This window comes from Gymnoscopelus microlampas, assembly GCF_963454915.1.
Source record: "Gymnoscopelus microlampas genome assembly, chromosome: 21".
NCBI classification, from domain to species: Eukaryota; Metazoa; Chordata; class Actinopteri; order Myctophiformes; family Myctophidae; genus Gymnoscopelus; species Gymnoscopelus microlampas.
The window spans coordinates 32,655,501-32,673,526 of NC_139958.1; the positions used below are offsets into that span (position 1 = coordinate 32,655,501).

The following is an 18,026-nucleotide window of genomic DNA, read 5'->3' on the forward strand; positions in this document are numbered from 1 at the left end:
TGGACTTCATCTGTGAGACGGATTATAAGCTCTTGTAGTTCCTGAGCCCCCTTTCAAACTGTGTTTTACCTCATTTCCGTTCCCGCTGACCCCCCCCCCCCCCCCCCTCCCCCCAGCCCCTTCCACAGTGGTGGAAAGTAACTAAGTACATGTACTCAAGTACTGTACTTTTTGGGGGGAAAAATGGAGGTATTTGTACTTAACTTGAGAATTTTCAATTTCCAATGATTTTTCCAATGATTTTACTTCTACTCCACTACATCTCAGAGGCAAACATTGTACTTTTTCTCCACTACAATTATTTGAAAACTCGGATATAAATAATAAAACATACATTAACCACTTTAGTCCTATTTTATACCTAGGCTATTTGAAAATAGCAGATCTACAAGCTCACAACGCGTCGCATCGCGGCGCGTTGTGAGCTTGTAGATCTGCTATTTTCAAACATTTTAGTACTTTTACTTTTGGTACTCATAGTACATTTTGATGCCAATACTTTTGTACTTTTACTCAAGTAACATTTTGAACACATTGCATTGCAGTATCGATACTTTTACTTGAGTAAAACATTTGAGTACTTTTTTCCACCCCTGCCCTCCCATACACCTCCTGCTAACTAAAAGGATAAAATTGCCAAAGTGAGTCATTATTCAAATTGAAAGCCCTTTTCTCTCCCCTTGTTGTTCCCCCTCCTGAGTGGGTCCGGTGTCTCTCGGCGGACACCGGGAACCCTGGAATGCTGGTATGTTGGAATGCTTAGCAGGACACCAGATAGGCACCATTCCACCGGCTAACCGTAGTGTGACCGTTTAGAGTTTTATTCTAGTTTCTACTAGAGCAGTGGTTCTCAACCAGTGGTCCGGGGACCACCAGTGGTCCTTGAAAGGATTCCAGGTGGTCCCCAGCTAAATGATAGATAGTTAGGAGCCAAATGGACCCTTATGGGTCTGTAACTCAGAGAGTGTACAAATGGACCCTTACGGGTCCATTTGGTTCCATTTGTACACTCTGAGTTAAATTAACATTGATTTTACAATATAAATTGGGGTCCCAGACATAAATGGGGGTCCGTAGCCCTAATGCATGTCAAACTAGGGGTCCTTGAAATTAAAATGGTTGAAAATCACTGCTAGAGCCGTAAAAATCTTCTCTTATGGGGGTCCTTGACATATATTTTCAAATGGGGGTCCGTGGGTTACTAAGTGTCAAGTTGGGGGTCCTTGACATGAAAAGGGTTGAAAAGCACTGTACTAGAGCAGTGTTCCCCAAGCCGGTGTGCCAAAGGTACACCGTGCCTCGGTGTGGGATTTTGTAACAACAGACACATTAATATTGCAATACATACAACTTTAATGTTATTTAACGTTATTTTATTTGTTTTTAATTTGCTATATCAGCACTTTGTATGCACTCATCTCCCAATACAGAGGCACATTTTATACCCTTAAAAAAAACGTGTTTTAACCACTTTAAACGTTGGGGTTTATTTTGAACATGTCATTATAGAGAAATTTGCCATTTTTGCTTTTAACTTAACAAAATGTCCTCACACATTAACCCATTAAGACCTGGAACTGTCTCATTTTTAGATTTGAGCTAAAAAGCATTATTTTACACGTTGGGCTATTCAAAAATAGCAGATATACAAGCTCATAGCGCGGCACCGAGTGCCGCGCTACGAGCTTGTATATCTGCTATTTTTGAAAAATCGTGAAAATGTGTGCAAATCTTTGAACATAATATATTTTTAAAGCGAACATTTTTAACTCAAATCTTTGCTTCTGGGGGTCCCTGGAACAAAATATTTTGATGGGGGTCCGCGGCCAAATACATATAATTTTGGGGGTCCTTGACATGAAAAAGATTGAGCACCACTGATATAGAAACATACGTTTTTCAGAAAACTGTTGAGATTTAGGAGACATGTAGAATCGGCTTCAGGTCTCAATGGGTTAAAAAAGAAATAGCGAAACTAGCAGATGTAGAAGCTCAAAACGTGCCGCAGTGCAACACGTGGAGAAAAAAAAGCTGTGATTCACTTTAACTCCACTTTAACTTTAAAAACATGAAAATATTTGTGTAATTTTACATTTTAGCGCTGGCTAATTAAAAAAATGTAGATCTACAATCTCACAGCGCGTTTTTATAAAAAAATGTTATCCCACGATTTTGTAACCCATTTTTTCACCCAATGCCAATTGCCTATGTAATCCGGGGCGCTACTCTCCCTCTGCCAGCCTAGGGAGAGCCCAGAACTGAGCTCATGCCTCCTTCAATGCATGAGGAGTGAGCAGGCCGCTTCTTATCACCTGACAGGGGTAGCGCGTGGAAGGAACACGAACCCAGGACCTTCTAGCTGTGAGGCGACAGCGCTACCGACTGCGCCACCGTGACCCCTACATCTGCAAAAATATATATATATATAAATTAAAAAACCCATCTAAAATACATTGCTATTTTAGACGTGTTTTTTTTTTAAATCTTGAAAGTGTGAGAACTACTGATTTGAGTAGGCTTTCGTAGAATCGGCCTCAGGTCATAATGGGTTAAATGCAGTTAAATCGTTGGTTCTCAAAGTGGGGTCCGGGGACCCCCAGGGGTACTTGAGGGGGTTCCAGGGGGTCCCCAGCTAAATGATGGATGGGAACCAAATGGACCCTTATCGGTCTGTAACTCTGAGAGTGTACAAATGGAACCAAATGGACCCTAACGGGTCCATTTGGTTCCATTTGTACACTCTCAGAGTTAAATTAACATTGATTTTACAATATGAATTGGGGTCCCAGAGATATAAATGCCATTAAATGGGGGTCCTTAGCCTAAATGCATGTCAAACTGGGGGTCCTTGAAATTAAAATGGTTGAGAATCACTGCTAGAGATCCGTAAAAATCTTCTCTTATGGGGGTCCCCTGGCTTATCTTTACAAATGGGGGTCCACGGGCTAGTAACTGTCAATTTGGGGGTCCTTGACATGAAAAAGTTTGAGAACCACTGCGTTAAATAACCGAGGTCCATATTGAAGCTCTGCCAGTCTTTAGGTGCCCTAAATATCTTTAGGTATACCCTGCCTCGTGTGGGCCCCTGCTAGATCCTCAATGCCCTCTGTCTCTGCCGCGTAGGGGTTAAGGTCAACGGGGCCATGTTGAAGTGCACCATCTGTGTTAGTTAGCCTAATTAGTGACTCACACACAGTGGAATTCCCGCGTGGGTTTTTGAAACGGGGCTAAAATGGGTCCCCGAGTTAAGACTACACAATCAATACCCCGAAAACAACGCCCCAGCTTTTTTTCAATACCGACTCACTCTCTCCGAAAACCGATCAACAGGCTGTATTCATAACCCACAGATGCAATATTTAACAACAACACATCACCACAGGGCAGGGCATGACGAATGGCACTTAGCCTCTACCGCGTATATGGCGCATAAAAAGGCTCTCCTGTGGCTGCACCCAACGACAGGAAATGAGCTCATGAGAGAGAGAGGGGAGGTGAAACAATGGCAAGCAGTATGGGGCACCGCGGCGCTGTACTTAAAAAAAAAATGGGGGAAAAACGGACTGGAGTCTGTGTCGGCCTTCTCTCAGAGCTGTGAGAGAGGCAATGGTCCCTGAAGCTGTTTTCCGCCGGTTAAGGCCACCAGAGAGGTGGTCTTTTCACAGCATAGGTTTTTCCTTAAGTGCCACCATAGGAATGAGGAGGACTATAATATGGTTGCTTTGCTGCAGGTGGTTGTCATTTCCTCCTGTTTTTTTTGTCCTATAAGAACAGTATAGGTACTTTCAAGGTTGGATTTGCTAGGAAGGGGGGGGGGGGGATTCAAGCCTCTGCGTTTAATATCCCCCCCCCCCTCTGGTCATTCATCTTTATCACTGGCGGCGGCGGTGGTGGATATATTTTATCGCCGCTTCTGGTCAGCCTGAATTACAAACACATGCATGTATAGACCTGTCTGATTATGTTTGATATTCACGTTCGATAATATCTCGGTTTAAAGGGTTTCATGACATTCAGATTTACAAAACATTAGAAGTCTTTATCATGGTCCTTCAAATGTGTATTAAAATGTTTTAATTGAAAAATCCACCCCAGTGAGCCATGGCAGGTTATTTTCTCTCTGTCTTCTGAGGCCTTTACAGCTGCAATGAAAAAAAAACTATTTGCCTGCGGGTTTCGCTGTTGAGGGGAAAAAAAATTCCACTGAATGTTCAAAGTTCAGGTTTTTTGGGTGTAATTGAGGTCCTAAAACAAACCAAAAAAACGAAAAATGTCATAATAATGTCATAAAACCTTTAACAGTTTCATAAACGGCACAGTCCGTTAACATTAACCCTAGGCGTTCCTATATTGGACGAATATGTCAAAAATGTGTGACCATGTGAATTCTCTTCCACACAGATGAGGTAGACGTCCTGGACAGACTGTCCCTGCAGGTGTCCAATGGCACCAACGCCTCCATGACGGTGGAGGAGGACCGGTGTTCAGTCCTACGGGTGGGACAGTACTCCACCCTGGCTCTGCCCCTACAACAGCTCTCCACCGACGGGTACATTTCATTTATCTCTGCCTTTTTTTATTGTGCTTTATGTGTAAATATATAGTTTCGTACCGTCCAAATAATGCATTACTGTACAAAACAATTAAAGTTGTTGATCTAACATCAATCACAAACAAGTGGATCCTTACAAAAATGAATGTTTTTAGATTCTCTGTCATTTTTAGATTTCTTTGGCTATTCAAAAATAGCAGATATACAAGCCCATAGTGTGGCACCGAGTGCCGCGCTATGGGCTTGTAGATCTGCTATTTTTTGAACAATCGTGAAAATTTGTGCAAATCTTTGAATATATATACAGTACATATTTAAAGCGACCATTTGTAACTCAAATCTTTGCTTCTCGGGGTCCCTGGAACAAAACATTTTACAAATGTTCGCTTTAAATTTTCACGATACAAAAACAGAGTGCAAGCTCATAGCGCGGCACTCGGTGCCGCGCTATGAGCTTGTACATCTGCTAGTTTTTTAATAGCCAAAGAAATCTAAAATGACAGAGTTCCTGGACTGAATGGGTTTAACGCTGTTGAGTTGAGTTTTACTTTCATGCCATGCGTCATTGAGCCTTTCCCTGACTTCTGAACCGTCAGTAGCGTGTTGCTTCTTGATTGAATGTTTGCCATTTTTATTGACAAAAAGGCATTATGCAGTAAAACATATTTGTACGTTATTATCTGTCAAAAGGATAAAACACAACAAAGCTTGAGGGCTATTGTTTCCATTGTGGTTATAGGACTGTGGCGCCAAACTCACTAATATTGATCATGTTGTGCTTGACCGCAGGAATAACAATAATAATAATAATAAGCCTGGACTCTTTTTAAAATAATAGGCCTGAAAACATTTTTTATTTCGGAAGGCGTTTTTGTGTTAAATCGTTGTTTAACCACATTTGTTTAGGAAACCCTGCTTTTTTAACCTTCTATGATTGATAGTGTGTTTTACCATGTAGCACTCTGGGAATGCAATACAAATACAATGTATTATTATTATTAGTATTATAAGTCAACATATCGTTGCTGTCAGGCAGAAACCTCGTACCTCCAAAGTCCAAACTTATTTTTTTAATGTTTTCTTTTGTCATTTAATGCCCTATTTCGTCATACAAGCTCGTAGATCTGATATTTTCACCTTTTCTGACATTTTTCGTTCCATTTCCTGAAAAGTAACGGCTTAGTTTGGACATACAAGGTTTCCACCCGACAGTGACAATATGTAATATAATATCAATATGTGAAAACGTGTGTGTGTGTGTGTGTGTGTGTACACTACAGGTTTGCAGATGAATTCAGTCTGCTGCTTCAGCTGCGGAGTCCACAGAGAGAGGAGCGCAGTGTGGTCACCGTGCTCGGTCCTGACAACCACATCATGCTGCAACTGCGCGTCAGCGCCTATGCTGTCATCTTTATAGGCACACAGCAGCGGCATTATGAGTAAGTCTCTCTGTGTGTGTGTGTGTGTGTGTGTGTGTGTGTGTGTGCATGCATGTGAGCATCAGTGTTGCCATGTCTGCTTGTTATACTTATAAGTGACTTTGGGATAGTTTTTCTGTAAATTTGCTTGTAAATATTGGTGGTTGCGTTTTTTTGGGCTTGCTTCTTAATGTTGTTTAAACCAGTGGTTCTCAAATATTTTCATGTCAAGGAAACCCCCCAAATTAATATGTATTCGTCCACGGCTCATGTGACCTAGTCGCTTTTTTGGGGCTTGTTTTCATTAACCTGGTTGCTTATTTCTCTCGAGAAATCTGGCAACACTGGCGTGCATGCCTATGTGTGTGTATGGCTGTGTCTTAGGTGAAGTGATTTAGGGTCTACACGCTGCACCGCACGTTCCTCTTCCTTGAGTGGAACTGAGGCAATATATCACTGACAAACAGCAGACGTGAACTTGGTCATGAAGTACACATGTTTGGTAATGTCTGATTTATACTTGGTTGCCGTGTTCACTGAACACTGAAAATAGCCTGTCTACAAGCTCATGTTGTGAGCATGTAGATGTGATACTTTCGGCTTTCTTTTTTTTCTGCCTTAATCCATTAAGCTGTCATTTTAGATGTCTTTGGTTATTAAAAAAATAAGCTATTTTCGTGCAAATTTGTGCAAATCTTATATTTAAAGCAAACATTTGTAAAACATTTTGTTCCAGGGACCCCCAGACGCAAATATTTGAGTTACAAATGTTCGCTTTAAAAATATATATCTTCAAAGGTTTGCACACATTTTCACGATTTTTCAAAAATAGCAGATCTACAAGCTCATAGCGCTATTTTTTTAGAAGTATAACTGCTATTTTTTAAAAGCCAAATAAATCTAAAATGACACAGATGCGTTCCCGGTCTTAGTGGGTTAATTACTTGATAGGATAGTACAGTAGTTTGACAGGAAAGAGAGATGGGGAGTGACACACAGCAAAGGCCGTCGGGGTTGGGACTCGAACCCACGACACGCTGTCAGGCTACATTGAGCCTAGGTGCCCAGACCGCTACGTCAGCCGTCCGGGCCAATATAAATCAGACTTAACAGTACTTTGGTCTTACTGAAGAGCTGGTTTATACACCAAATGGACCAGAGTTCAATCCAAGCGTCCCCATTATGGGGTGAACATTCGACCGAAGCTCCCAACACATTGCAACGTAACGTGGTGTAAGCTTGTAGATCAGCTATTTTCGGTGAAGAGATTTGGTGTAGAGGGGGAAACGAGAACAGAGTCCTGAGGGACACCGGTCAACGGACTATAGGGTTTAAGTGGTTTACAGTGTTTCTGTTTCCATTCTCAATGTATCTCACACACAATCAAACAGACAGGACCTATTATTATAATAACCCGCCACGCATTGCTGTGGACAGTGTAATGATCATGCAAAGTTGAATTTAAATGAAAGCCTGACTGTGTCGAATATTAGCTTTCATATAGAGCATTAGTACCGTCATCAGTTAGAGAGCCAGACCGATGTATTGTTTTGGTCAATATATCGGCCATCATTTGTCCTTTTTGATGACATCGCCGGCGATTATGTAGCAGACGTTTTACCACTTTCAGCCTGGTGTCTCTATTTTGGGAATTATTAAAATGTTCAAAATATATAATATATAAATATTTGAATAGGGCTTAAGAAGTGGTTAAATAGAATAACGTTCACTTTATGTGTATTTTATATTGACCTGTTTTCTTAAAAGTAAAATCTTCTGAAATCGAAACTATAATCGAATCAAAGTTAGTTTTCTTCAAATTGATTAGAAAATGTTGCACTTTTTGCTATAAAACATCGGTCAAAACATCGGTAACTTGTGGTCTAGAACTCTCCAAAATCAGCACCAGACCCCAAAAAACCTGCCATCGGTTCGGCCTCTATACCTCACAAGTCTCTGTCATGCGCTGTGTGTCTTCCTCTCAGGTTCCCCGTGCGTAACCTGTCTAACGGGGACTGGCACCGCGTGGCCGTCAGCGTGTCGTCTGCGCGCCTGTCGCTCTTCGTGGACTGTTCCCTGGTGGAGAGAGTCGACTGGGTGTACCCTGGCATGGACATCTCTGCCGACGGGCTGCTCATGGTCGGCGGCATCATCGAGGGATTCGAGACTCCCTTTGAGGTAAGGGGATTTCCGCGTTGGCTGTGTTCGCGCGCTTGTTCCAATGCAAGCGCCAGATGTTTTATGCGAAAGCCAGACGGAAAACGCAAAAGCTACGGTTTCTGTGTATGCGGGGGGAAAGTCAAGTGTGTTTACATGCTGCTTAATGACAGACACACACACACACACACTCACACACACACACACACACACACACACACACACACACACACACACACACACACACAGACACACACACGCTTGTACACACGTGCACACGTATGCATACAGTACATGCGCAGTTTGCTCGCACATACTCAGAACAGAGCTAGAGAGTCTGTAGGCCATGTGGCCTTATCCAACCCCATCCTCAGACAGGGACCTTACAGACAGTGTAACAACCAATACCTCTGCCTTTGTTCATTCTTTTATAAGTGTTTCCCCTTGGAAAAAGTACTCAAGTAAAAGTATCAATAGGCCTACTGCAATACAGAAATACTCTGTTACGAGTAAAAGTCTGGAATTCAAAATGTGCTTGAGTACAAGTACAAAAGTACTGGCATCAAAATGTACTCAAAGTACCAAAAGTAAGAAGTACTCCTTATGCAGAAAGTCCCATATATTTTTTTCAAAATCTTTTGAAAATAGACGATCTACAAGCTCACAATCGCGACGCATCGTGAGCTTGTAGATCGGCTATTTTCAAATGGCCGAAATGTATGGGGCTGAAGTTATGTTTTAGAATACATTGAAACCATAACTGGGGCAAAACGGGGACAGAGGCAGGTGCGGAAATGAAACACAAATCTGCATGTTGTCATAAAAACAAAAACAAGGAAACGCTGTAATATATACTCAGCAAACTCAGTGTTTATTTATCCATTTCTGAGTCAGAGCGTGTACGAATTGTAAGCAATTGGACACTCAAGGGTCCATTTGGTTACTTTTAACACTCTCTGGATTAAAGTAACAGCATAGAGGGATTTTACAGTATATATTTTACAGTCGACGTACAGTACCGTGCGTACAACAACTTCAAGCTGGCCCAGACTCCCAACTCTCCAGGGGGCGCTAAGTGAAGTTTATGAAGGATGAGCTTTTACGGCCGTATCTCCATGGGGGGTCAGGAGAGGTCATACAGAACATCACACATCTGCATTTACGCTTAGCACCGCTGGAGATGGATTCTCCACCACCTCGCTTCCCGCGGTGAGAGCTCTCAGCGGACATCAGAATGCATCAAAACCACACGAGTCAAAAAACGCTTCCTCGCTGGTGGCGACAGCTTTCACTCTTCAGTCTGCTTTGGCTGTGTCGCGCATTAAAGGAAAGGGAGCCTTTTCTGATCCCCGGGGGAAGGGGAAGTTGCCGTCACAGTTTTCACCCAGCTGATGGCTACTCAGATGGCTCAGATGAGTGCACAGGGAACCTGGCATCCATGTTTATTTAGAAAAAAAAGAAAGGGAAAAATAAACTAACGGTTGCATCACTTTGTGAGCTTGTAGATCTGCTATTTTCTCAACGTGCTTTGAAGTATACATGTATAGGGAACGCATCCGTGTCATTTTAGGATTTCTTTGGTTATTCAAAAATCGCAGATCTACAAGCTCATAGCGCGGCACCGAGTGCCGCGCTATGAGCTTGTAGATCTGCTATTTTTGAAAAATTGTGAAAATGTTATATTTATAAATGTATTTTAAAAAATGTAAGCGAACATTTGTAACTCAAATCTTTGCTTCTGGGGGTCCCTTCAACAACATATTTTGAGAAGGGGAGGGGAAGGGGGGGTCCGCGGCCAAATACATATAATTTTGGGGGTCCTTGACATGAAAAGGTTTGAGAACCACCGACATAGAAACACACGTTTTTCAGAAAACTGTTAGGATTTAGAAGACATTCGTGGAATCAGCCTCAGGCCTTAATGGGTTAAGTGTCTTGCTCGGGGACACTTCGAAACTAGCGACCTGACGCTTCCCAGACAAGCCTCTCTCTCTTGGCACTCAGCTGCGGCCGCCTAAACATAACGACGCCTCATTGCAGCCTGTCACTCTCGGCGTCGTTCAGACCTCTGCGGTCGATGACAGCCTCTCCCTTCTGTTTCACAGTGTTTATTTCCCAAGCAGGCCGTTTACTTTACCCGTGTGGCACCAAGCCAAAGCCCCATTATACGAAAGACACAAAGTGTTCTCGCACAGGTTCCAACAACAGCACGTTATAGTGAAGGGGTCCTGCAGATGTAACCTCAAAGGACTGTGTGAGACATTTGCAGTGGCCGGGAGTGTAGTTAGCACATCCTGTGTGTGCTTAAAATGTCATGAGTTTGAGTTTGTTTTTATTTTTTAAAGATTCGAGCAGGAAGCGACAATATATTGTATGTAGTATACAGTAAACCAACCAGCTCAGTGGCCTTGTGGTTAGAGTGTTTACCCTGAGATTGAAAGGTCGGGGCTCCACTCCATGTCCGGGTCATACCAAAGACTGTAAAAATGGGACCCAATGTCTCCCTGATTGGCCCTCACCATCAAGGGTTGGATTGGGGGTTTAAGTCCCTGCGACATACTTAAATCATGTCCAGGGGGTGTGCTAGCTACATCAAGCCGCCTCACGCTACAAAAACAGGAGATGGGCTCCTGACCTATGGGCCACATGGCTTGGAAACCGTTTGCTCCCAAGGCTACTTACTTACTTACTTACTATACAGTATACGCAGAGATAAACAATACACACAATGTATCAGAATCCCCCCCCCCCCACAAAATAAAGGAGTGCAGTACTTACAGTATAGTGTTCATTTGTAAATCAATAGTGTTCATTTGTAAATCAATAGTGTTCATTTGTAAATCATCAAATACACACACACACACACACACACACACACACACACACACACACACACACACACACACACACACACACACACAGCCAGACCTTCTCAGTCACAGACACATTCCAGTAAACATTGCCTAGGGACAGATCTAGGTGTGTTGATGACTGTTTGGCCGGGTGACAGATCCTCAGGTACACTGAAACCTATACAGTTTAGCCTCATGTAACCTCCTACTGTGTGTGTGTGTGTGTGTGTGTGTGTGTGTGTGTGTGTGTGTGTGTGTGTGTGTGTGTGTGTGTGTGTGTGTGTGTGTGTGTGTGTGTGTGTGTGTGTGTGTGTGTGTGTGTGTGTGTGTGTGTGTGTGTGTGTGTGTGTGTGTGTGTGTGTGTGTGTAACTAAAGGGGAAACTATTATAAAAGAATGAACGAAGGCAGAGGTAACACTGTCTCTAAGGTCCATGTCTGAGGATGGGGTTGGATAAGGCCACAAGGCCTACAGACTCTGTAGCTCTGTCCTGAGTATGTGTGTGGAAACTGTGCGTATGCATCTGTGTGCACACATCACATGTATAAGTGAGTGTGCATGTGTGCGCAGATACTATACTACAGACAGACAGACAGACAGACAGAACACAGGATGAACAGTGGATAGATAAGAATAAGATTCAAAATAAAATTGTATAATGACAATAGAAGTAGTTTACAGTAAAGTAAAAGCCTAGCCATCCACTTGGTCTGTGCGGTTTAGCGCAATGTACTGTATAGTCAATTAATGATTCTAGGCATATAATTGCATGTCATTGTGTGGCTTACAGTACATCTTCTTAGCAAACCTCAGTGCATTATTTCACTTAATCACTTCCTCCTGTGCGCACAGGGTGACCTGCGACAGCTGAGCTTCATGATGGGGGACCCCGGCGCCGCCCGGGACCACTGCACCCTGCACCCACCCAGGTGTGGTGCGACGACCAAGCCACCGCGCTCCACCCGCACCGATGACACCCTGGAGGTGAGACAGAGAGAGAGAAAAGGCAAATCTTTACAGAGGACATTCTTTTATCTACAGTGACATCGCGCCCTATTACGTGAGAATGGGGGAGGAAGGGAATCGATAAAGGAACTGGGCCTCTTCCTTACTTTCGTCACAGGTGTTACCAATGATGCTAATGAAGGCTCTGTTCCATTCTGGTCAAGCAGAGTCGGGGTGCTGATATTGTGCATGTTGGCTCACAGGAAACAGAGAAAAAGAGGGGAAGGCCATAGCCGGTCTTCATCAGGTCTTGATCAAGACCTGATGAAGACCGGCTACGGTCGAAACGTTGCCTAACAAATAAAAAGACTCTTCCACTGGGAGCTCAAACGGTGTGCGGACTTCCCCTCTTTTTCTCATGTACGTATTGTTGTCCAGAACCCGATGAACTGCTTTTAGGATGTGCGTGCTTATCCCTCGTTCCGGCAAACACTGGAAACACTCTGCTACACCAGTGGGTCTCAAAGTGTGGTCCAGGGACCCTCATGGTTCCTTGAGGGGGTTGCAAATGGCCCCTTACGGGTGTGTAACTCTGAGTGTGTACAAATGGAACCAAATGGACCCATTTGGTTCCATTTGTACACTCTCAGAGTTATGGGGGTCCTTGAAATTAAAAGGTTTGAGAACGACTGTGCTACACTAAATGGAACAGAGCCTTTATTAGTGTCATTGGTAACACCTATGAAGAAGGCCCAATTTCTTTCCAAAATTGCTGCTGTGCTCAGTGCCTATTCTGATACCTGTGTTGTTTGCACCAACAAGACAATGGCAGACCCTGACACTCAACATAATACCCACATATGTGTTTCAAATAATGGAGAATACAGATTGTTAATTTCACACTGAGAGAGGCCTAATGAACCTGTAAGAGTTCACCTGTGCTGTTCAACCCATCAGGTGCATTTAAAGGACAACTTTGGTTTTTTACAACCAATGTTTATGTTTTAGATTGTAATTAAAGTAAATAAAAGATGAGTGTTAAAAAATTTAAATTTACTGCTTTCTATAGTTTTAGCAATTTTCACAATCTTTTTTACAGTGTTTTCACAGTGGGCGGGGGCATTCTGTCCGGTGGCTAAATATGCATTTTTTTAACACATTAACCCGGCGTTTTCTTTATTATTATTTACAGTAGCTCTTCTAGCCCCCAATAACTCACATCTGGCCATCTCAGACAGCCGGACCTTTTTTATTGTGTAAAAAAGGCATATTTAGCCACCGGACAGAATGCCCCCGCCCACTGTAAAAAATATTGCAAAAAATGCTAAAACTATAGAAAGCAGTAAATGGAAAAAAAATTACACATCATTTATTTACTTTAATTACAAGCTAAAATATAAACCTTGGTTGTAAAAAACCAAAGTTGTCCTTTAATACAGCTTAAAGATTGTTTGCCTGTCTAATTGGTTTGTCCCTGAACTGTACATTTATTCTCATTTTATTTATTTATTTACTTCTTCCCCTCTCTGTTTCTATATCAAGGAGCTTCTGCTGTCCTCAAATGACCTGGAGATGGGATTTTTGGGAGACTCAAAGGCAGGTTCCTTCTTAGATGTGGACAGGAAGGTGAGTAAGACTGAAAGCACGGTGCTCAAAATGTAGCATTGATTGATTGAATACTTTATTAACAGTTTGCAAAGACAAGCACAGGGAAGTACAGTTCAATACAAGGTCTGTTAAGAGGATTTTAAATCCAAGAAAGCACTATGGCTAGTTTCTATTGGGGTCCTTTGTACTCAATTCATCGAAAATCACTTCATACCACAGCAGTTCTCATTCAAATGCTGCATATCAACCATTTCCAGTGTGGGGGGGAGCTTGAAATTAAATCATGACTTTTAAGAGCCTCATATATTTTCTTGCATGTGTGGCGCACCGATTTAGCAAACCTGTGTGAACTTGTCGATCGGCTATTTTCGGTGCATGACACCGGCGCTCAACCAAATATACATCTGGCTTTCGGATCATTAATGTTAAATACAATCGTATGATTTATTGAACTCATTAACTACCAGAAAAAAATATCGTCTATGCTGCCCTTGCCAGCAATTTCCAAGTTTTCACGATCCTAATCATAGAATATCATTCTTCACAACGAGCCACCCGCCGATCACTTTAAAAGACGTAGAGGGGTCTCATAGACTCGGAAAAAAAAAAAGTGCCGCCGCAATAATGCATTTCATAGATATGGGCAGTTGAGTGAGGGGTGGTTTTCGCCCCTCACAACAACAGAAAGCAGCCATTTTCCCAAATCGAACCATGATTTTGCGATCACGTGATTTGCTGCTGCTTTGCTTCCCAGGGAGTCGGGGGGGGGGGGGGGGGGGGGCTTAAGGTTGCTTGGGGACACTTTGACACATAGACCGAGGCCGGGGAGGCGAACCGGGGACATTCTGTCTACCCATTCACCTCAAATGGAGGTGGGCTGGTCCAGAGAACCCGCTGATCAACATGATTCACTCAAACAATGCAAACATCGCCTAATAGTCCCACAGCCGAGACCTTTGAGTCGGGTCTATTAAGTTTGAGGGTTATTTGTGTGTTTTGGAGGGAGTGGACACAGTTTAGCGGTAGTTTTTTTTTAATCCCATCTGCAGGAAGGCAGCTCCAGCCAGGCACCCTAACCACTGCTAAGTCTGCTTTCTCGAACTTCATTTCTCATGAATCTATGTCTGTAAAAAAACACCCAGCACAGTGTTTTGTTTTTGACGCAGGCCCTCATCTGTCGTTAATTAGCTTGGAGAGAAAGGAGGCGGGGCACTCGGGCGTCTGAGGCCGGCGGCCGCAGCTGTCCGATTCTTGTCCCCCCCAGTGTGTGTGTGTGTGTGTGCGTGAATGTGTGTGAGAGTGTGTTTTTGCGCACGCACATGCTTGGTGTGTGGGTGGGTCCGCCCACGTGTTGCGCATGTTGTGTTGTCGTTGCCAAGTGAAACTTTGTTGATAAATTGGTCACTAAGTGTTGTACAGAACAAAGCACTTAACCACATGAACCCAATGAATCCATTTTCTGTGGGGGGGGGGGGGGGCGAACATTGCGACGCGTTGTGATCTTGTAGATTGGCTATTTTCGGAGAAGATACTTGCTGTAGAGGGGGACAAAGGAAGGGAGCCCAGCATAGACCCCTGGGGGATTCCGGTTAAGTATACATGGGTTTAAATGGTTAAACACTAGCATGTCTGGCCTCTTCTCCATCTGCCTCGTGACTGATCGTTGGCCCCCGCTGTGTGGCCTGCTAAACGTCTCCGTGCGCTTGTTAAAGTCGGAGGCGTCTTTTTTTTTTTTACATCTTGTGTTAATGGAAAAGTTATTGACAGCCACTATCTGATTCCATTTACTCTTGGATACGGATAAGCAGCCTCGTCGTCAGCGCCAATGTCTCAGGATTCTCGCTGTAAATACGCAAGTCATTGCTTGTGCGGTGGGTGCATGTGCCTTGGTGTGGCTGTTGTCTTATGTGTGTGTGTGTGTTGTCTGTCCATCCATTTTCCTCGGTTCCTTTCCCGTTGCCAAGTGAAACTTGTTCATAAATTGGTCACTAAGTGCTTTACAGAAAACAAAGCAGTTAAACACTGCCCTGCCAGGCCTTCTCCTCCATCTGTCTTGTGGCTGATCACTGGCTGTGGCCTGTAAATGTCTGCTTATGCTCGTTAACCACACGAACCCTAACGTCGCTATTCTGGGGGGGGCCAACATTCGCCACCTATTTATGTCAAAGACATTTTGGTGTAGAGGGAAAAAAAAGAAGAGGGGGACATACATGTGGGCCTATAACAGACCCCTGAATGACTCGGGTCAATGGAGTATACAGTAGGGTTTAAGTGGTTAAAGTTGGAGGCGTGTTTTTACATCTCATGTCAAGGGAATGTTGTTGACAGCCTCTATCTGATTTAATTTCCCATCTTGGATACGGATAAGCAACCTCGTCAGCGCCAAATGTTCAGGATTCTCGTTGTAAATATGCAATCATGCGCCGTTTGCTTTGTGGTTTTTTCCACTGTGTGTAGCATAATCAGGCTGTCGTTTTGTTTTGTCTCAGCGTCGCTTTGGTTTTCTAAAAATCCCAAATTCAAAAACAGGAAAATGCACTCCCTGAAACGCAGAGGTTGTTTTTGCATTGGCACTTTAAACATAAAACGCATTGTTGGCGTCGGTGTGCGGCCGGAATGAAAAACTCGGTCAAGGAACGTGCGCTTGGAAATGAAAAGAAAACATACTGTAGCAGGGTTCTATTTGAATTTTTTCGTCTTGATTGTAAAACGTCTTAACTCATCAGACTGTCTGGTTCTCTTTACAGTAATAGCGAATGGCCAAAAGGCTGATTGCGATCGCGAGCTTCATAACACGCGTTAGACCATACCGCGGTGTGCGGTGCCAACGCACCGTCTCCTGCCAGCTCCACCTGGCGCTAAGTGGATTCAGCGGGATGGCACCGAGGATGCCAATGTCATACTATAGAACACTTACAGTCCTCTGACTGGTTCCTGTTATGGAGAGTAAAGTATACAGAAACACGCGAGGCCTCTCTCTCTCTCTCCTGTCAGTAAAATATCCCTTTGTACTCTGGCCGCGCCGTCTTGAAGCTCGTCTTTGTGGCCTGATGTTTGCCAGTTCTTTGTCTGTCTGTCTGTCTCTTAATCACCTAGTTTGACTCTGTCTGTCTGTCTCTGATGTACAGTATTTGCTTCCACTGCAGAATCCTGAGCCTGAGTTTTACTCTGAGTTTACAAATGTTTGTAGACATCATTTTGCAGACGTTTGTAGAGAGGTTCAATACTTTATTTTGTCTCCGAGGAGAAATTTGTCAGCACCCTCCATTCATCACCTGTAGACTTACCCATAATCTTCCCCGCCATTTTGACCAATCAGATTTAAACTTATGATGGACTCTATACTAGCGCTATTATATTTCTGCGTACTCCAAAGTGTCTAAGCCTGCGGAGAAAATGAAGGCGCTGGTGTATTTTTGCACACACACTTGTCACATTGAGTGTCGATCTGTACTCCCAGATATTTATACGAGGGGACCTGTTTGATGTTAGGACCACGTATGGTGATCATGGTCATAGACCTGGGATCCACCACACATCTCCTCATTTTCCTTTCATTAATCCCACTGGCCTATAATAAGCATTATTCTCTAGTGGACAGGACTGTCTGGGAATTGGAACTATAATAGGTTTCCCCCCTCAAAGTTCTAGCACCGTATGGGTGTCAATAGATCAACCTGGCTGTCAACCTTGAAAAGACGATGCCATGCTGGTGTTAGTTCCACACCGCAAGCGTTTTTAGGAGAAATGCACACATTCCACCCGGTCCTGTCGCTTTGTTAGTCTGCATGACTTTACATACCTTTTAGTAGAGAGTCTCCAAATGTAACCAAATGGACTTACAAGAGTCCATTTGGTTACACATAGACCCTTGGAGTTATTATAATTAAAAGATACATTTTTCTGTGTCTTTCCCCCTTTCATCAATTTGAATTGAGTTTCACTACGTTTTTTTGACGTCTGTTTGCCACATTCTCTTTCGCTCCCTTGTTTCTGTGTGTCTATAACCACTGTACTTCTGTTCCTCTTTGCTTCTTGCTTCCTTTTTTGAAGTACTCACTCTCTCTCTCCCTCCCTCTCTATGTTCCTGTCCCTGTTCCCTGTTCCTTGTTCCCTGTTCCCTTCCTGTCTCTCCGTCACTGAACGTAACGTTTCTTATCTATGCATGTCTAAATATAATATTTTATTTGGCTCCGTCTTTGCCCTCCCCCCTCTCTCTCCCTTCAGCCTGTTTTTCATTAACACCCCCCCCCCCCCCACCCCTCATACCCCGGGACGCGCACACACAGAACACAAGTCCAGACCGGCCTGAAATAAGAGGTACATCAGGTCCTGCCTCTTGTGTCCATTCCGCTCCCCCACACAGACCCAACACGTGCAGGGTTTAAAAATAGCACCACCCACATTAACAAGATGTTTCTGTTTTCCTTTTCGCCGGGGTCTGCTTCCCCTGCTCTTTGAAGCGTAACATGTCTGATTGTGGGGGTCTGTTGTT

General features: G+C 43.5%; 1 protein-coding gene across 1 annotated transcript in view; it reads left to right on the top strand.

Moving 5' to 3' along the window:
- LOC311037909 (uncharacterized protein) overlaps positions 1 to 18,026 on the top strand; it is a gene marked incomplete at both ends in the record, with an annotated part of 166,608 nt that overhangs the window by 52,788 nt on the left and 95,794 nt on the right. The window contains 5 exons of the mRNA XM_084047205.1: positions 4,402 to 4,549; positions 5,833 to 5,991; positions 7,956 to 8,148; positions 11,831 to 11,962; positions 13,466 to 13,549. Of these exons, the coding sequence (XP_083903331.1) occupies positions 4,402 to 4,549; positions 5,833 to 5,991; positions 7,956 to 8,148; positions 11,831 to 11,962; positions 13,466 to 13,549 (716 nt within the window). The remainder of the gene's footprint in view (positions 1 to 4,401; positions 4,550 to 5,832; positions 5,992 to 7,955; positions 8,149 to 11,830; positions 11,963 to 13,465; positions 13,550 to 18,026) is intronic.